General features: G+C 44.5%; 1 protein-coding gene and 1 long non-coding RNA gene across 2 annotated transcripts in view; both read left to right on the top strand.

The window, feature by feature from the left end:
* Positions 1-21,770, top strand: part of LOC142184122 (uncharacterized) — a 437,945-nt gene that overhangs the window by 31,927 nt on the left and 384,248 nt on the right. The gene's annotated exons all lie outside the window — the stretch shown is intronic.
* The window catches only part of SASH3 (SAM and SH3 domain containing 3), a 38,200-nt gene continuing 23,268 nt past the window's right edge, over positions 6,839-21,770 (top strand). The window contains exon 1 of the mRNA XM_075258944.1: positions 6,839-6,944. Within this exon, the coding sequence (XP_075115045.1) occupies positions 6,888-6,944 (57 nt within the window). The 5' untranslated portion in view covers positions 6,839-6,887. The remainder of the gene's footprint in view (positions 6,945-21,770) is intronic.

The following is a 21,770-nucleotide window of genomic DNA, read 5'->3' on the forward strand; positions in this document are numbered from 1 at the left end:
TAGGTGAATATTACAGTATCATAAACTCTTCCATAAAGTTGAAGACAATTTTGGGATTTCCATAGTCTCATGACATTCCCCTACCTCCAGCTTCTGCAGCAATCAGGCAGCGCCCCTCTCCTTGCTCTGTGGTCACTGGTACAGGTAGTCAACGACAACTTATATGGAGGAGATGACATGTAGAATGACAGGAACACAGCAGCAGGAACCAAAGGGATTTATAGGAATAAGGGTTTGTGAGGTGCCCTCGACGTTTGTCAAAATCCCTGGCATGTACAGTATTTCTTGTGCTGGGAGTCTCTATCCCCGAAGGAAAATTTTTTATTAATTTTATTCCGTCAACATATTAAAAATTGCAAGGAAACACAAATTAAAATAATCTGTGGAAAGAGGTATATAGATTATAAATGTATTCAGTGTTATATACACTCACTGGCCACTTTATTAGGTACACCATGCTAGTAACGGGTTGGACCCCCTTTTGCCTTCAGAACTGCCTCAATTCTTCGTGGCATAGATTCAACAAGGTGCTGGAAGCATTCCTCAGAGATTTTGGTCCATATTGACATGATGGCATCACACAGTTGCCGCAGATTTGTCGGCTGCACATCCATGATGTGAATCTCCCTTTCCACCACATACCAAAGATGCTCTATTGGATTGAGATCTGGTGACTGTGGAGGCCATTGGAGTACAGTGAACTCATTGTCATGTTCAAGAAACCAGTCTGAGATGATTCCAGCTTTATGACATGGCGCATTATCCTGCTGAAAGTAGCCATCAGATGTTGGGTACATTGTGGTCATAAAGGGATGGACATGGTCAGCAACAATACTCAGGTAGGCTTTGGCATTGCAACGATGCTCAATTGGTACCAAGGGGCCCAAAGAGTGCCAAGAAAATATTCCCCACACCATGACACCACCACCACCAGCCTGAACCGTTGATACAAGGCAGGATGGATCCATGCTTTCATGTTGTTGACGCCAAATTCTGACCCTACCATCCGAATGTCGCAGCAGAAATCGAGACTCATCAGACCAGGCAACGTTTTTCCAATCTTCAATTGTCCAATTTCGATGAGCTTGTGCAAATTGTAGCCTCAGTTTCCTGTTCTTAGCTGAAAGGAGTGGCACCCGGTGTGGTCTTCTGCTGCTGTAGCCCATCTGCCTCAAAGTTCGACGTACTGTGCGTTCAGAGATGCTCTTCTGGCTACCTTGGTTGTAACGGGTGGCTATTTGAGTCACTGTTGCCTTTCTATCAGCTCGAACCAGTCTGGCCATTCTCCTCTGACCTCTGGCATCAACAATGCATTTCCGCCCACAGAACTGCCGCTCACTGGATGTTTTTTCTTTTTCGGACCATTCTCTGTAAACCCTAGAGATGGTTGTGCGTGAAAATCCCAGTAGATCAGCAGTTTCAGAAATACTCAGACCAGCCCTTCTGGTACCAACAACCATGCCACGTTCAAAGGCACTCAAATCACCTTTCTTCCCCATACTGATGCTCGGTTTGAACTGCAGGAGATTGTCTTGACCATGTCTACATGCCTAAATGCACTGAGCTGCCGCCATGTGATTGGCTGATTAGAAATTAAGTGTTAACGAGCAGTTGGACAGGTGTACCTAATAAAGTGTCCGGTGAGTGTATTTTATCCAGTCTTACAGAGTGATACATTGGGGGAATTTATCATTCCCTCGACACTAATATAGAGCAATATATTGTAACATATTGTATCCAGTTATACAGAGCGATACATTGTAACATATTGTATCCAGTTATACAGAGCGATACATTGTGTCACACATGATCAGATACAATAGTAACCAGTGTCCATAATAAAGAACCAGACTGGTTGTATATGTCATGTTCTTTACATGATGCTGTATTTCCCCATCATAATGTATATAATAGAAGATCAGATACATTTGTGAAATATTTAATAGTTTGATGGTGGGATGTGACACAATGTTATGAGGACACTGAAGACAGCAAAGTACAGCAAGAAGATAGGACACAAAGAGAGCAAGACTTAAAGATGGCTGCAACTAATAGAAAACTGCAAAGAGGAGACAGAGACTTCCTGTACGTCTTCAGTATTTCACATCTCATTGTCTTAATGTTATCTTATTACATAGAATGAAGAAGGAGAAACCAGAGTATAGAATATATCTAATAGAAGAAATAAGCCTGCCAGCAAATCCTGAGCTACATTACCCCAAGTGTAACACAGAGCCAAGGAGAAAATGCAAAATAGTTACATAAGGAGCAGTATTATAGAAGTAGTTATATTCTTGTACATAGGAGTAGTATTATAGAAGTAGTTATATACTTGTACATAGGAGCAGTATTATAGTAGTTATATTCTTGTACATAGGGAGCAGTATTACAGTAGTTATATTCTTGTACATAGGAGCAGTATTATAGTAGTTATATTCTTGTACATAGGAGTAGTATTATAGTAGTTATATTCTTGTACATAGAAGCAGTATTATAGTAGTTATATTCTTGTATGTAGAGGGCAGTATTATAGTAGTTATATTCTTGTACATACGGGCAGTATTATAATAGTTATATTCTTGTACATAGGAGTAGTATTATAGTAGTTATATTCTTGTACATAGGAGTAGTATTATAGTAGTTATATTCTTGTACATAGGAGCAGTATTATAGTAGTTATATTCTTGTACATAGGAGCAGTATTATAGTAGTTATATTCTTGTACATAGGAGTAGTATTATAGTAGTTATATTCTTGTACATAGGAGGTAGTATTATAGTAGTTATATTCTTGTACATAGGAGCAGTATTATAGTAGTTATATTCTTGTACATAGGAGCAGTATTATAGTAGTTATATTCTTGTACATAGGAGTAGTATTATAGTAGTTATATTCTTGTACATAGGAGCAGTATTATAGTAGTTATATTCTTGTACATAGGAGGTAGTATTATAGTGGTTATATTCTTGTACATAGAAGTAGTATTATAGTAGTTATATTCTTGTACATAGGAGCAGTATTATAGTAGTTACAGTCCTATGAAAAAGTTTGGGCACCCCTATTAATTTTAATCATTTTTAGTTCTAAATATTTTGGTGTTTGCAGCAGCCATTTCAGTTTTATATATCTAATAACTGATGGACACAGTAATATTTCAGGATTGAAATGAGGTTTATGTACTAACAGAAAATGTGCAATATGCATTAAACCAAAATTTGACCGGTGCAAAAGTATGGGCACCTCAACAGAAAAGTGACATTAATATTTAGTAGATCCTCCTTTTGCAGAGATAACAGCCTCTAGTCGCTTCCTGGAGCTTTTAATCAGTTCCTGGATCCTGGATGAAGGTATTTTGGACCATTCCTCTTTACAAAACAATTCAAGTTCAGTTAAGTTTGATGGTCGCCAAGCATGGACAGCCCGCTCTCAAATGATCTGAAAACAAAGATTGTTCAACATAGTTGTTCATGGGCAGAATACAAAAAGTTGTCTCAGAGATTTAACCTGTCAGTTTCAACTGTGAGGAACATAGTAAGGTAATGGAAGACCACAGGGACAGTTCTTGTTAAGCCCAGAAGTGGCAGGCCAAGAAAAATATCAGAAAGGCAGAGAAGAAGAATGGTGAGAACAGTCAAGGACAATCCACAGACCACCTCCAAAGAGCTGCAGCATCATCTTGCTGCAGATGGTGTCACTGTGCATCGGTCAACAATACAGCACACTTTGCACAAGGAGAAGCTGTATGGGAGATTGATGAGAAAGAAGCTGTTTCTGCAACCACGCCACAAACAGAGCCCCCTTAGGTATGTAAAAGCACATTTGGACAAGCCTGTGGACTGTTGAAACAAAGACTGAGTTGTTTGGTCATACAAAAAGGCGTTATGCATGGCGTCCAAAAAAAAACAGCATTCCAAGAAAAACACTTGCTACCCACTGTAAAATTTGGTGGAAGTTCCATCATGCTTTGGGGCTGTGTGGCCAATGCCGGCACCGGGAATCTTGTTAAAGTTGAGGGCCGCATGGATTCCACTCAGTATCAGCAGATTCTTGAGAATAATGTTCAAGAATCAGTGACGAAGTTGAAGTTACGCCAGGGATAGATATTTCAGCAAGACACTGATCCAAAACACCGCTCCAAATCGACTCAGGCATTCATGCAGAGGAACAATTACAATGTTCTGGAATGGCCATCCCAGTCCCCAGACCTGAATATCATTGAACATCTGTGGGATGATTTGAAGCGGGCTGTCCATGCTCGGCGACCATCTAACTTAACTGAACTTGAATTGTTTGTCCAAAATACCTTTATCCAGGAACTGATTAAAAGCTACAGGAAGCGACTAGAGGCTGTTATCTTTGCAAAAGGAGGATCTACTAAATATTAATGTCACTTTTCTGTTGAGGTGCCCATACTTTTGCACTGGTCAAATTTTGGTTTAATGCATATTGCACAGTTTCTGTTAGTACAATAAACCTCATTTCAATCCTGAAATATTACTGTGTCCATCAGTTATTAGATATATAAAACTGAAATGGCTGCTGCAAACACCAAAATATTTAGAACTAAAAATTATTAAGATTAATAGGGGTGCCCAAACTTTTTCATAGGACTGTATATTCTTGTACATAGGAGTAGTATTATAGTAGCTATATTCTTGTACATAGAAGCAGTATTAGAGTAGTTATATTCTTGTACGTAGAGGGCAGTATTATAGTAGTTATATTCTTGTACATACAGGCAGTATTATAGTAGTTATATTCTTGTACATAGGAGCAGTATTATAGTGGTTATATTCTTGTACATAGGAGTAGTATTATAGTGGTTATATTCTTGTACATAGGAGGTAGTATTATAGTAGTTATATTCTTGTACATAGGAGGTAGTATTATAGTAGTTATATTCTTGTACATAGGGGCAGTATTATAGTAGTTATATTCTTGTACATAGGAGTAGTATTATAGTAGTCATATTCTTGTACATGAGAGCAGTATTATAGTAGTTATATTCTTGTACATAGGAGCAGTATTACAGTAGTTATATTCTTGTACATAGGAGCAGTATTATAGTAGTTATATACTTGTACATAGGAGTAGTATTACAGTAGTTATATTATTGTACATAGGAGCATTATTATTGGACTTATATTCTTGTACATAGGGGGCAGTATTATAGTAGTTATATTCTTGTACATAGGAGTAGTATTATAGTAGTTATAATATTGTACATAGGAGCAGTATTATAGTAGTTATATTCTTGTACATAGGAGCAGTATTATAGTAGTTATAATATTGTACATAAGAGCAGTATTATAGTAGTTATATTCTTGTACATAGGAGCAGTATTACAGTAGTTATATTCTTGTACATAGGAGCAGTATTATAGTAGTTATATACTTGTACATAGGAGTAGTATTACAGTAGTTATATTATTGTACATAGGAGCATTATTATTGGACTTATATTCTTGTACATAGGGGGCAGTATTATAGTAGTTATATTCTTGTACATAGGAGTAGTATTATAGTAGTTATAATATTGTACATAGGAGCTGTATTATAGTAGTTATATTCTTGTACATAGGAGTAGTATTATAGTGGTTATATTCTTGTACATAGGAGGTAGTATTATAGTAGTTATATTCTTGTACATAGGAGGTAGTATTACAGTAGTTATATTCTTGTACATAGGAGCAGTATTATAGTAGTTATATACTTGTACATAGGAGTAGTATTACAGTAGTTATATTCTTGTACATAGGAGCATTATTATTGGACTTATATTCTTGTACATAGGGGGCAGTATTATAGTAGTTATATTCTTGTACATAGGAGTAGTATTATAGTAGTTATAATATTGTACATAGGAGCAGTATTATAGTAGTTATATTCTTGTACATAGGAGTAGTATTATAGTAGTTATATTCTTGTACATAGGGGCAGTATTATAGTAGTTATATTCTTGTACTTAGTAGTATTATTGTGGTTATATACTTGTACATAGGAGCAGTATTATAGTGGTTATATGTTTGTAAATTGTATGTTAATGTAAATTAAAGCAGCCATAAGGTGATGTCAGGAAAATTTCCTTACATGTCTAGCAGTATTATTTCTTTCAGCACAACAGAAATGGTTGGATGTATTATTAATGTTGTTTCATACACAGTCTTAAAAGGTCCCCAACAAGCACAAGACACCTCTGATCTATCATGAGGCTCTGGCCTATTAATATATCAGGAGCACACCTATGTGCCAGAATGGAAATTTACACCTTTGCGGAGCTGACAAGGATTTCATATATAACTAAACTCAGATAACTGGTGTGTGTTATAATAACTACCTTAGGCCAAGGTGTCCTGACCCACCGTGTTCTTTCCCCCTTCACCCACATTCATAGGAAGGTTCAGAATAGGGGACATCTTTTGTGCAAGAAAGTACCTTGCACCAAAGACAAGCCACAATATCATGCATCTATCCCAGATAACTGTAGGTTACATTAATTTATGGGATATTGGTGTCCGAGTTATAGGATATCTCTAGTTACGCTTCACGTTGGTAAGTATAAAGAATGTGGCCCCTGCAGACATTGTCCCCTATAATAGTCGCCATTGTTTGCAGGGTTGTGAGCTGTTGCTGCGTCTCTTTGGGGGGGGGGGGGGGGGGGGGTTGGGGTTTGAGGTCATCACTGCTGCGGTTTCCTTCCTCATTTACAGGTCTACTCTTGCAGCGACATTCTGAGCAACAAGCCACTTTTTCGGCAGATCATGTGACCTGGCTTCCTGTAATTTTTTGCATCCTTCTAAACTAGAGAGAACAAAATCTAGTCAGTGGTGCCAGTCCTGATACATTGACTACTTGTGTGCACAGGGCCAAGAGAAATATTCATCCAAGATGTTACGGCGGAAACCGTCCAATGCATCGGACAAGGACCACACTCAGAAGAAGAAGGTAGGGGCGGTATGATGGTCTACAATGAGGATATGCAGAGTGTGTGAAAGCCGCACAAGTGGACTATGGATCCCCTACAAATACATGTCGTGCACAGATGTAGCAGAGCTGAGTGGGTCATCTGGCACATATCATTGTGACATCGCAAAGTACTATCTATGGTTGATTTATTGTTACACTACCAATGCATTCAGCAGAGGGCCCATGCAGTTAATCTCCAGCAATGCAGTGAGCAACCCTCTTAGCTCTATAGCTGGTGTATCTAAGCTTGTCATTTACCAACCGCATCATACTAGATTTTACCACTGAAATGTTATATAACAATCTACACAGGAAAGATGCGAAAAGCACTGTATCTAAGCCTGGTGATACTATTGCTGAGATGCTGTCAGTCTGTGATACTACATGGTGACTGAGTGCTGTATCTAATCCTGTAATATGTGAGGTTGCTTGTTGAACATCTGTATTTAATCCTATAGTGTGTGATACTGTCTGCTGAGCTGGTGTATCTAATCCATCCATGTGTGAAACTGTCTCCTGAGTTGTGTATCTAATCCTATCGTGTGTGATACTTTCTGCTGATTTGCGTATCTAATCCTATCATGTGTGATACTGTCTGCTGAGCTGTGTATCTAATCCTACCATGTGTGATACTGTCTTCTGAGCTGCTGTATCTAATCCATCCATGTGTGAAACTGTCTGCTGAGCGGTGTATCTAATCCTATCATGTGTGATAGTTTCTGCTGAGCTGTGTATCTGATCCTACTATGTGTGATACTGTCTGCTGAGCTGTGTATCTAATCCTATCATGTGCAATACTGTCTGCTGAGCTGTGTATCTAATCCTATCATGTGTGATACTGTCTGCTGAGCTGTGTATCTAATCCTATCATGTGTGATAGTTTCTGCTGAGCTGTGTATCTAATCCTATCATGTGTGATACTGTCTGCTGAGCTGTGTATCTAATCCTATCATGTGTGATACTTTCTGCTGAGCTGTGTATCTAATCCTATCATGTGTGATAGTTTCTGCTGAGCTGTGTATCTGATCCTACCATGTGTGATACTGTCTGCTGAGCTGTGTATCTAATCCTATCATGTGTGATACTGTCTGCTGAGCTGTGTATCTAATCCTATCCTGTGTGATACTGTCTGCTGAGCTGTGTATCTAATTGTATCATATGTGATACTGTCTGCTGAGCTGTGTATCTAATCCTATCATGTGTGATACTGTCTGCTGAGCTGTGTATCTAATCCTATCCTGTGTGATACTGTCTGATGAGCTGTGTATCTAATCCTATCATGTGTGATACTGCCTGCTGAGCTGTGTATCTAATCCTACTATGTGTGATACTGTCTGCTGAGCTGTGTATCTAATCCTATCATGTGTGATACTGTCTGCTGAGCTGTGTATCTAATCCTATCATGTGCGATACTGTCTGCTGAGCTGTGTATCTAATCCTATCATGTGTGATACTGTCTGCTGAGCTGTGTATCTAATCCTATCATGTGTGATAGTTTCTGCTGAGCTGTGTATCTGATCCTATCCTGTGTGATACTGCCTGCTGAGCTGTGTATCTAATCCTATCCTGTGTGATACTGTCTGCTGAGCTGTGTATCTAATCCTATCATGTGTGATACTGTCTCCTGAGCTGTGTATCTAATCCTATCATGTGTGATACTTTCTGCTGAGCTGTGTATCTAATCCTATCCTGTGTGATACTGTCTGCTGAGCTGTGTATCTAATCCTATCATGTGTGATAGTTTCTGCTGAGCTGTGTATCTAATCCTACCATGTGTGATACTGTCTGCTGAGCTGTGTATCTAATCATATCCTGTGTGATACTGTCTGCTGAGCTGTGTATCTAATCCTATCATGTGTGATACACTCCGTTAGACCTTTGTATCTAAGCCTATCCTGTGTGATACTCAGACATGAAGTTCTGAAGACAAATATCTATAAGACAGTCTCCATTTAGTCGGATGTTGGACTGAGATTCCTTGTGTCCATCAGATGATTCTTGGGCCCATCCTCCAACAACCTTGATGGACCATTATTGTTTCAGATCCTGGGCCCACTGGGGGACTGTCTGGTACTCTGGGCCAGTCTGACCCTGTAACCTACCATGGATCCATTTTAATACCAGTGTCTCCATTTGTGATCTGCACCCCCCATCTTAGCTGCTACCTCCTCAATAGACATAGCTATGATGATACTGCCTGCTCAGATACTGTATCCAAGCCTATCTTGTACTATAGATACTAATGGTACTCGCGTTTTCTCCCTACACATGATCCCCCAGATATCCTCTTGTGCACATTACCCAGCTCCACATCCTGCACCAGGCGACATTTGCCAGTATTTTACTGTAGTTTTCGCTCACAGATCTCTTGTAAAACCACAATTGTCGTATTCTCAGGTCAGGAAGTCGACTGCCAGCCATGTAATGGGAAATTACCAGATAAAATCTCAAAACTGTAGAAACCTGCGAATCCAACCTTAAAATCAGCATGGCTTGGACTTACAGATTTCTCTAAGTATAATATGGAATAAATACTGAAAATATTGAGTAACTATGGAAATAATATCTAATCCCTCACTTCACCTCTCTTATACTCCAGTCACATCCAGAGCTGCATCCGCTATTCTACCTGACAGTGTTCAAGAGAAATTAACAAAGCCCAGGTTGCAGCTCTAGATGTATCTAGAGTACTAATTATTCATAATACCATAAAGTTTAATCTTGGGAGTCCAAGGACAAGACCCTCCCCAGCCCCTGATATCCCCAACCCTGCACTTCTTCTTTCTGTCCTCTTGTTTTCTACCCTAAATCTCCATCTTTCTACTTCTCTCTGAGTCTTGCTGTTCTGTCATTGCTACTGATGACCAGGTTGGTGGGATGAAGGAGACTCTTGTACCACAGGACAGGCAAAAAATCTCCAGTGACCACTTCTGAACCCCCAGTACATGTGATCAAATAGTGGTCGCCCAGACAGATAGATGAGTGGATACTAGGCAACCACAAAATGTATCAGATGGCAACAATGTAACCAGCGACCTCCACAGAGAAGCCAAGACCCAAACTATTCATAAATCAGCCCCTTCCTCCTCTGATCTTGTAATCTTTGTCATATTTTTGGTGCAGATTCTGCAGATTTTGGCTGTTTCAGGATGATATCTGTCATTTGCCACTATTAGTCACCACATTAGATTCATGCAAATCTGCAGTCAGTGCACATCATGTGTATTATGCACATAAACAAGACGCTTCAGACAGTAGTGAGCAGTCACATGATCAGGTGATGGGTCTCCGGGACTGTCTAATTATAGCTTTACATGAGATGAAGAACACACTGGATACAACCTGACTGCTATAGTATCAGGGCTATAATAGAAGAAGACAGAAGAAATAGACAAAGCCACTGCTATAGGGCCCTTGGTGAAAGAGGGCCCTGATCTAAAATGTTTCCCTAGTTGCCTACAGCCACCACTAGGGAGAGATCACTGCATATACACTTATACACTGAGTTACACATCTGTATAAATCAATATGCAGTGAGCTCCCCCTAGTGGTGGCAGCAGGCAGAATTTTATTATATAAAATGATTTAGACAGACAGATATCAGAAGATGGTTCAAGTTGCATATAACCTGTAATGATAAAGAAGGGGAAGTGCTTTCCTTCCATCCGTCTAGACAATCATCATTTACATTTCAGACACCAAGTTGCCCCTTAAAAAGCTTATTCACCTTATAGAAATAACAGGAACCTACACCATTTGGTCTGTTTTTGGCTTTACTTTGCCTGTCTGGTCAGTGTCACTTCCCTGCAGCTTGTCACAGGTATAAATGTGCTTCCTGTCGAGCTGTGCATTGTGCAGGCAGCGTGCAGCGAGACAAGGGGTTAATATCTCATATCTGTAAACGGCATCTACAGAACTGAGAAAGATACACTTCACATCTGCCCCAGAAGTGAGAAGAAGAAACCGCACGCTATACACAGAAGGAAACCAGAACTACTCTGACTGCAACAGTGAGGCCTTGTTACAATGTATCAGTAATATTATATAGACTCACAATGTATGTGGAGGAACAGAGCCAAACATGTCACTGAGGGGAACATTGTACCCTAAGACAGTGGCGTAACTAGGAATGGCGGGGCCCCGTGGCGAACTTTTGACATGGGCCCCCCCCCCCATCCCAACTGACGCCGAAGACCTCGACCGACCCCCTCCTCCGCACTCTATTATGTCCCTTACTGACCCCTGCACATAGTATTAACCCCAATAGTGTCCCCTACACACAGTATTAACCCCAATAGTGTCCCCTGCACACAGTATTAACCCCAATAGTGGCCCCTGCACACAGTATTAACCCCAATAGTGTCCCCTGCACACAGTATTAACCCCAATAGTTTCCCCTGCACACAGTATTAACCCCAATAGTGACCCCTGCACACAGTATTAACCCCAATAGTGGCCCCTGCACACAGTATTAACCCCAATAGTGTCCCCTGCACACAGTATTAACCCCAATAGTGACCCCTGCACACAGTATTAACCCCAATAGTGACCCCTGCACACAGTATTAACCCCAATAGTGGCCCCTGCACACAGTATTAACCCCAATAGTGTCCTCTGCACACAGTATTAACCCCAATAGTGTCCCCTGCACACAGTATTAACCCCAATAGTGACCCCTGCACACAGTATTAACCCCAATAGTGGACCCTGCACACAGTATTAACCCCAATAGTGGCCCCTGCACACAGTATTAACCCCAATAGTGTCCCCTGCACACAGTATTAACCCCAATAGTGGCCCCTGCACACAGTATTAACCCCAATAGTGGCCCCTGCACACAGTATTAACCCCAATAGTGTCCCCTGCACACAGTATTAACCCCAATAGTGACCCCTGCACACAGTATTAACCCCAATAGTGACCCCTGCACACAGTATTAACCCCAATAGTGTCCTCTGCACACAGTATTAACCCCAATAGTGTCCTCTGCACACAGTATTAACCCCAATAGTGTCCCCTGCACACAGTATTAACCCCAATAGTGACCCCTGCACACAGTATTAACCCCAATATTGGCCCCTGCACACAGTATTAACCCCAATAGTGTCCCCTACACACAGTATTAACCCCAATAGTGTCCCCTGCACACAGTATTAACCCCAATAGTGTCCCCTGCACACAGTATTAACCCCAATAGTGTCCCCTGCACACAGTATTAACCCCAATAGTGTCCCCTGCACACAGTATTAACCCCAATAGTGAACCCTGCACACAGTATTAACCCCAATAGTGGCCCCTGCACACAGTATTAACCCCAATAGTGTCCCCTGCACACAGTATTAACCCCAATAGTGACCCCTGCACACAGTATTAACCCCAATAGTGACCCCTGCACACAGTATTAACCCCAATAGTGGCCCCTGCACACAGTATTAACCCCAATAGTGTCCTCTGCACACAGTATTAACCCCAATAGTGTCCCCTGCACACAGTATTAACCCCAATAGTGACCCCTGCACACAATATTAACCCCAATAGTGGCCCCTGCACACAGTATTAACCCTAATAGTGGCCCCTGCACACAGTATTAACCCCAGTAGTGTCCCCTGCACACAGTATTAACCCCAATAGTGACCCCTGCACACAGTATTAACCCCAATAGTGACTCCTGCACACAGTATTAACCCCAATAGTGGCCCCTGCACACAGTATTAACCCCAATAGTGTCCTCTCCACACAGTATTAACCCCAATAGTGTCCCCTGCACACAGTATTAACCCCAATAGTGTCCCCTGCACACAGTATTAACCCCAATAGTGGCCCCTGCACACAGTATTAACCCCAATAGTGTCCCCTGCACACAGTATTAACCCCAATAGTGACCCCTGCACACAGTATTAACCCCAATAGTGACCCCTACACACAGTATTAACCCCAATAGTGGCCCCTGCACACAGTATTAACCCCAATAGTGTCCTCTGCACACAGTATTAACCCCAATAGTGTCCCCTGCACACAGTATTAACCCCAATAGTGACCCCTGCACACAGTATTAACCCCAATAGTGGCCCCTGCACACAGTATTAACCCCAATAGTGTCCCCTGCACACAGTATTAACCCCAATAGTGACCCCTGCACACAGTATTAACCCCAATAGTGACCCCTGCACACAGTATTAACCCCAATAGTGGCCCCTGCACACAGTATTAACCCCAATAGTGTCCTCTGCACACAGTATTAACCCCAATAGTGTCCCCTGCACACAGTATTAACCCCAATAGTGACCCCTGCACACAGTATTAACCCCAATAGTGGCCCCTGCACACAGTATTAACCCCAATAGTGGCCCCTGCACACAGTATTAACCCCAATAGTGGCCCCTGCACACAGTATTAACCCCAATAGTGGCCCCTGCACACAGTATTAACCCCAATAGTGGCCCCTGCACACAGTATTAACCCCAATAGTGTCCCCTGCACACAGTATTAACCCCAATAGTGTCCCTCTGTGGACACCCATAAACAATTATTATACTCTGGGGTCTTTTCAGACCCCAGAGTATAATAATCGGAGACCCGGGGAATAAAAACATTAAAAAAAAAAAAAAACACTGTTGCTTCTTACCTGTTCCCCGGCTCCTGTGCTGTGCTGTCCTCCTGTGCTGACCATCGCTCGCGTCCTTCGTTAATGACGTCGGGCGTCACATGACCCGGGAAGCATGCCGGAATCATGTGACGTCAGAGACGTCAGACAACAGTAGGACGGAGGCCTGGCAGGATCGCGGAGAGGTAATTAACAGTTTTTTATGTTTATTACCTCTCCCGATCCGCCGGTCATTATAATGATAGCCCCTGTGGAGCCCGCGGTGTCACTTGCCAATCCCGGCCCAGCCAGGATTGGCAAGTGAATGGGGCCCGTAACAGCCTATTTAAAAAAAACTGCAGCGGTAGCGGCTGTCACCGGGCCCCCTAATGGCCCAGGCCCTGTGACAGCTGCTACTGCTGCTACCACGGTAGTTACGCCACGGCCCTAAGAACAGGACTGACAAAACATAAAACTACTGCCTAATATTGTATAGAAGCTACTGGTGGCAGCAAAAAAGTTCTTAAAGGGGTTGTCCAAGGAGTTGTTTATTATTATTATTATTATTATTATTATTATTATTATTATTATTATTATATTTCTTTATTTAGAGCACCATTAATTCCATGGTGCTGCACATTATTATATTAATTCTATGGTGCTTTACATTTGTGGCTTAACAAACGGTACATAAAATATATAAAACAAACAATACTAACAATGACTGACTGGCACAGTGGGGTAGAGGGCCCTGCCCGTGAGGGCGTACAATCTATGAGGGAAGGGGGTAGAGACAGAAGGAGAGCGGGAGACTGTACAGATGGCAGTGCGGTGATAGTGTTATTGGAGGTTGTAGGCCTTCCTGAATAGGTGAGTCTTCAGGGCCTTCTTGAATCCTGTGATTGTGGGGGTCAGTCTTATGTGTCTTGGTAAGGAGTTCCAGAGTATGGGGGATGCACGAGAGAAATCTTGGAGACGGTTGTGTGAGGAGCGGATGAGAGAAGAGCGGAGTAGGAGGTCTTGGGAGGGTTGAATGTTTTTTTTTATGGGCAGATAGCGGGAGATTAGGTCATAGATAAATGGAGGGGACAGGTTGTAGATGGCTTTGTATGTCAGCGTTAGTATTTTGAACTCAATTTGATAGGTGATAGGTAGCCAGTGAAGGGACTGGCAGAGGGGAGCGGCTGATGAAGAAAAGGGGGAGAGGTGAATTAAGCGAGCAGCGCAGTTTAAGGTGGACTGGAGGGGGGCGAGAGTATTTGCTGGGAGGCCACGAAAAAGGGTGTTACAGTAATCTAAGGGTGAGTTTACACGGAGTAAAGTGTCGCGTGATGTGGATTTTTGCGCAAAATAGCACTGTGTATACGATCTCGGCTCCCATTGAAATAAATGGGAGCGTATACGGCCCGCAAAATCTCATGCGGCGTATACGTGCCACATCACGCGGCTCTTTACTTCGTGTGAATTCACCCTAAGTGGGAGATTATTAGGACATGGACTAGCATCTTTGTAGTTTCATGAGTGAGGAAGGAGCAGGTTCAGGTTAATCTAATTGCCTTGGGCCAGCGGTTTCATTATGCTGGGCAAGGGGGAAGATCATGCTGCAAGTCTTTATAAATCTCCCCTAGTGACTGCACCAGCAGAATAGTGAGCGCAGCTCTGGAGTATAATACAGGATGTAACTCAGGATCAGTACAGGATAAGTAATGTAATGTATGTACACAGCGACTGCACCAGCAGAATAGTGAGCACACCTCTGGAGTATAATACAGGATCAGTACAGGATAAGTAATGTAATGTATGTACACAGTGACTGTACCAGCAGAATAGTGATTGTAGCTCTGGAGTATAATACAGGATGTAATTCAGGATCAGTACAGGATAAGTAATGTAATGTATGTACACAGTGACTGCACCAGCAGAATAGTGAGTACAGCTCTGGAGTATAATACAGGATGTAACTCAGGATCAGTACAGGATAAGTAATGTAATGTATGTACACAGTGACTGCACCAGCAGAATAGTGAGCACAGCTCTGGAGTATAATACAGGATGTAACTCAGGATCAGTACAGGATAAGTAATGTAATGTATGTACACAGTGACTGCACCAGCAGAATAGTGAGCGCAGCTCTGGAGTATAATACAGGATGTAACTCAGGATCAGTACAGGATAAGTAATGTAATGTATGTACACAGTGACTGCACCAGCAGAATAGTGAGCGCAGCTCTGGAGTATAATACAGGATGTAACTCAGGATCAGTACAGCATAAGTAATATATGTACACCGTGACTAGACCAGCAGAAGAGTGAGTGCAGCTCTGGAGTATAATACAGGATGTAACTCAGGATCAGTACAGGATAAGTAATGTAATGTATGTACACAGTGACTGCACCAGCAGAATAGTGAGTGCAGTTCTGTAGTATAATACAGGATGTAACTCAGGATCAGTACAGCATAAGTAATATATGTACACCGTGACTAGACCAGCAGAAGAGTGAGTGCAGCTCTGGAGTATAATACAGGATGTAACTCAGGATCAGTACAGGATAAGTAATGTAATGTATGTACACAGTGACTACACCAGCAGAATAGTGAGCGCAGCTCTGGAGTATAATACAGGATGTAACTCAGGATCAGTACAGGATAAGTAATGTATGTATGTACACAGTGACTGTACCAGCAGAATAGTGAGTGCAGCTCTGGAGTATAATACAGGATGTAACTCAGGATCAGTACAGGATAAGTAATGTAATGTATGTACACAGTGACTGCACCAGCAGAATAGTGAGCGCAGCTCTGGAGTATAATACAGGATGTAAGTCAGGATCAGTACAGGATAAGTAATGTAATGTATATATACAGTGACTGCACCAGCAGAATAGTGAGTACAGCTCTGGAGTATAATACAGGATGTAACTCAGGATCAGTACAGGATAAGTAATATATGTACACAGTGACTATACCAGCAGAATAGTGAGTGCAGCTGTGGAGTATAATACAGGATGTAACTCAGAATCAGTACAGGATAAGTAATGTAATGTATGTACACAGTGACTACACCAGCAGAATAGTGAGTGCAGCTCTGGAGTATAATACAGGATGTAACTCAGGATTAGAGATGAGCGAACACTAAAATGTTCGAGGTTCGAAATTCGATTCGAACAGCCGCTCAATGTTCGTGTGTTCGAACGGGTTTCGAACCCCATTATAGTCTATGGGGAACAGATACAGTTACAGTTTGGGCAAATTCATGGTGGAGGGAGTCTCTAAAAAACCCATTTTGGACCAATTCATGGTGGAGGGAGCCTCTAAAACCCCAGTTTGGACCAATTCATGATGGAGGGAGCCTCTAAACAGCCCAGTTTGGGCAAATTCATGGTGGAGGGAGCCTCTAACCAGCCCAGTTTGGACAAATTCATGGTGGAGGGAGCCTCTAACCAGCCCAGTTTGGACCAATTCATGGTGGAGGGAGCCTCTAACCAGCCCAGTTTGGACCAATTCATGGTGGAGGGAGCCTCTAAAAAACCCAGTTTGGACCAATTCATGGTGGAGGGAGCCTCTAAAAACCCCAGTTTGGACCAATTCATGATGGAGGGAGCCTCTAAACAGCCCAGTTTGGGCAAATTCATGGTGGAGGGAGCCTCTAAAAACCCCCAGTTTGGACCAATTCATGGTGGAGGGAGCCTCTAAAAACCCCAGTTTGGACCAATTCATGGTGGAGGGAGCCTCTAAACAGCCCAGTTTGGGCAAATTCATGGTGGAGGGAGCCTCTAAACAGCCCAGTTTGGGCAAATTCATGGTGGAGGGAGCCTCTAAAAACCCCAGTTTGGACCAATTCATGGTGGAGGGAGCCTCTAAAAACCCCAGTTTGGACCAATTCATGGTGGAGGGAGCCTCTAAAAACCCCAGTTTGGACCAATTCATGATGGAGGGAGCCTCTAAACAGCCCAGTTTGGGCAAATTCATGGTGGAGGGAGCCTCTAAAAACCCCAGTTTGGACCAATTCATGGTGGAGGGAGCCTCTAAAAACCCCAGTTTGGACCAATTCATGGTGGAGGGAGCCTCTAAACAGCCCAGTTTGGACCAATTCATGGTGGAGGGAGCCTCTAAAAACCCCATTTTGGACCAATTCATGGTGGAGGGAGCCTCTAAACAGCCCAGTTTGGGCAAATTCATGGTGGAGGGAGCCTCTAAACAGCCCAGTTTGGGCAAATTCATGGTGGAGGGAGCCTCTAACCAGCCCAGTTTGGACCAATTCATGGTGGAGGGAGCCTCTAAAAACCCCAGTTTGGACCAATTCATGGTCGAGGGAGCCTCTAAAAACCCCAGTTTGGACCAATTCATGATGGAGGGAGCCTCTAAACAGCCCAGTTTGGGCAAATTCATGGTGGAGGGAGCCTCTAAAAACCCCCAGTTTGGACCAATTCATGGTGGAGGGAGCCTCTAAAAACCCCAGTTTGGACCAATTCATGGTGGAGGTAGCCTCTAAAAACCCCAGTTTGGGCAAATTCATGGTGGAGGGAGCCTCTAAACAGCCCAGTTTGGACCAATTCATGGTGGAGGGAGCCTCTAACCAGCAGAGTTGGTGGAAATCAGGGTGGAGGGAGCCTCTAACCAGCAGAGTTGTGGGAAAGCAGGGTGGAGGGAGCCTCTAACCAGCAGAGTTGGTGGAAATCAGGGTGGAGGGAGCCTCTAACCAGCAGAGTTGTGGGAAAGCAGGGTGGAGGGAGCCTCTAACCAGCAGAGTTGTGGGAAAGCAGGGTGGAGGGAGCCTCTAACCAGCAGAGTTGTGGGAAAGCAGGGTGGAGGGAGCCTCTAACCAGCAGAGTTGGTGGAAATCAGGGTGGAGGGAGCCTCTAACCAGCAGAGTTGGGGGAAATCAGGGTGGAGGGAGCCTAGTATTAGCAGAATTGTGCAACGCTTATGGTGGATGAGTATGAGGATGCGGAGGAATTGGAGAGGTTGAGTACAGACATGGAGTTTCATGTTGGGGTGCTTTACACAGGTGGGCACAAAAATGAAGGCTCTATCCAGTGGTGGTTCATTTTTATCAAAGTGAGTCGGTCGGCACTCTCAGCTGACAGACGGGTGCGCTTGTCAGTGATGATGCCACCGGCTGCACTGAACACCCTCTCAGATAGGACGCTGGCGGCAGGACAGGACAGCACCTCCAAGGCATATAGGGCAAGTTCAAGCCACAGGTCCAACTTCGACACCCAATACGTGTAGGGCGCAGAGGGGTCGGAGAGGACAGGGCTGTGGTCGGAAAGGTATTCCAGCAACATGCGCCTATACTTCTCACGCCTGGTGACACTAGGACCCTCCGTGGCGGCACTTTGGCGAGGGGGTGCCATCAAGGTGTCCCAGACCTTAGACAGTGTGCCCCTCGTTTGTGTGGACCGGTGAGAACTTGGTTGCCTACTGGAGGAACTGCCCTCCCTGCCGCCAACGTCACATGCTGGAAACATCTCCATCATATTCTGCACCAATTGCCTGTGGCAAGCATTGATGCGATTGGCCCTCCCCTCTACTGGAATAAAAGACGAGATGTTGTTTTTATACCGGGGGTCAAGGATAGCAAAGATCCAGTACTGGTTGTCCTCCATGATTTTGACAATGCGCTTGTCGGTTGTAAAGCACCCCAACATGAACTCAGCCATGTCTGCCACAGTGTTAGTTGGCATGACTCCTCTGGCCCCACCGGAAAGTTCAATCTCCATTTCCTCCTCATCCTTCATGTCTACCCATCCGCGCTGCAACAATGGGACGATTCAAAGTTGCCCGGAAGCCTCCTGTATCACCATCACATCATCGGACAAATCTTCTTCCTCCTCCTCCTCCTCCTCCATTAAACGCAGTGAAGCGGACAGATGTGTGGACCTACTCTCCAGCTGTGACGGATCGGATGCTATCCCTAACTCCTCTGTGTGATCTGAGTTATCCCTGATGTCAATCAGGGATTCTCTCAGAACACACAAGAGCGGGATTGTAAGGCTCACCATCGCATCCTCAGAGCTCACCCTCCTTGTGGACTCCTCAAAGACCCGTAGGATGTCACAAAGGTCTCTCATCCATGGCCACTCATGGATGTGAAACTGAGGCAGCTGACTTTGTGGCACCCTAGGGTTTTGTAGCTGGTATTCCATCAAAGGTCTCTGCTGCTCAACCACTCTATTCAACATCTGAAACGTTGAGTTCCAGCGTGTGGGGACGTCGCACAAAAGCCGGTGTTGTGGCACATGCAGGCGTTGCTGGAGAGATTTTAAGCTAGCAGCGGCTACTGTCGACTTGCGAAAGTGGGCGCACATGCGCCGCACTTTCACCAGTAGCTCTGGAACATTGGGGTAGCTCTTTAGGAAACGTTGCACCACTAGGTTGAAGACATGGGCCAGGCATGGAACATGTTGGAGTCCGGCAAGCTCCAGAGCTGCTACCAGGTTCCGGCCGTTATCACAAACGACCATGCCTGGGCCCAGGTGCAGCGGCTCAAACCATATTGCCGTCTCATCGAGGAGGGCATCCCTCACCTCGGAGGCAGTGTGCTGTCTGTCCCCCAAGCTGATCAGCTTCAGCACAGCCTGCTGACGTCTACCAACGCCAGTGCTGCAACGTTTCCAACTCGTAGCTGGGGTCAATCTAACAGCGGAGGAGGAGGCGGTGGCGGAGGAGGAGGCGGTAGAGGAGGAGGAGGAGAGGGGTGTTCTTCTCGTGTCCCTGCCAGGAATGTTAGGCGGGGAGACGAGGTACACCGGGCCAGTTTGGGAAGCAGTCCCAGCCTCAACTACATTCACCCAGTGTGCCGTCAGTGAAATGTAGCGTCCCTGTCCGCATGCACTTGTCCACGCGTCGGTGGTCAAGTGGACCTTTGTGCAAAGCGCGGAACTAAGGGCCCGCCTGATGTTGAGTGACACGTGCTGGTGCAAGGCGGGGACGGCACACCGGGAGAAGTAGTGACGGCTAGGGACGGCATAGCGAGGTGCCGCAGTTGCCATCAGGTCCAGGAAGGCGGGAGTTTCAACAAGCCGGAACGCCAACATCTCCTGGGCCAGCAGTTTAGTGATGTTGGCGTTCAAGGCTTGCGCGTGTGGGTGGTTAGCAGTGTATTTCTGCCGCCGCTCCAATGTCTGAGAGATGGTGGGTTGTTGTAAAGAAACGCCTGATGGTGCCTTTGATGGTGCAGGAGAAGGAGATAAGACAGGAACAGGGGAGGATGAGGGAGAAGTCAACAAAGTGGCGGAGGCAGATGAAGTGGTGTCCTGGCTCGTCCTCTGGAGTGCATCGCCAGCACAGTCAGCAGTGGCAGTGGCAGAGGCAGAGGCAGTGGCAGAGGCAGTGGCAGTGGCGTGAACGGTAGGCGGCCTTTGTCCTGCCGTTGCTGCCTGCCACTGATTCCAGTGCTTGGATTCCAAATGACGGCGCATTGAAGTGGTGGACAGGTTGCTCTTCTCAGAGCCCCTAATCAATTTCGAGAGGCAAATTGTGCAGACAACACTATATCTGTCCTCGGCGCATTCCTTGAAAAAACTCCACACCTTCGAGAAACGTGCCCTCGAGGTGGGAGTTTTTCGGGGCTGGGTATGAACTGGAACATCTTGGGAGATTCCGGGTGTGGCCTGGCTTCGCCTAAGCTGCTGACCTCTGCCTCTGCCTCTAGCTACCCTTTTTGGTGCTGCACCTGCCTCAACATCCACACTACTTTCCCCGCTTGACATCCCCCCTGTCCAGGTCGGGTCAGTGTCCTCATCATCCACCACTTCCTCTTCCAACTCCTGTCTCATCTCCTCCTCCCGCACAATGCGCCGGTCAACTGGATGCCCTGACGGCAACTGCGTCACATCATCGTCGATGAGGGTGGGTTGCTGGTCATCCACCACCAAATCGAACGGAGATGGAGGAGACTCTAGTGTTTGAGCATCTGGACACAGATGCTCCTCTGTTAGGTTCGTGGAATCGTGACGTGGAGAGGCAGGTTGAGGGACAATGAAAGGAGCGGAGAACAGCTCTGGGGAGCAGGGACAGTTGGGGTTATTGTTCTGTGAAGCTTGGGAATTTTGGGAGGAAGGAGGACAAGACTGTTGGGTAATAGGAGGAGAGGAGGCAGAGTCTGACTGGCTACTGGACAATGTGCTGTAAGCGTTCTCTGACAGCCATTGCAAGACCTGTTCCTGGTTCTTGGGCCTACTAAGGTTTGTACCCTGCAGTTTAGTTAATGTGGCAA

Source organism: Leptodactylus fuscus, chromosome 11, assembly GCF_031893055.1.
Source record: "Leptodactylus fuscus isolate aLepFus1 chromosome 11, aLepFus1.hap2, whole genome shotgun sequence".
Classification (NCBI taxonomy): Eukaryota; Metazoa; Chordata; class Amphibia; order Anura; family Leptodactylidae; genus Leptodactylus; species Leptodactylus fuscus.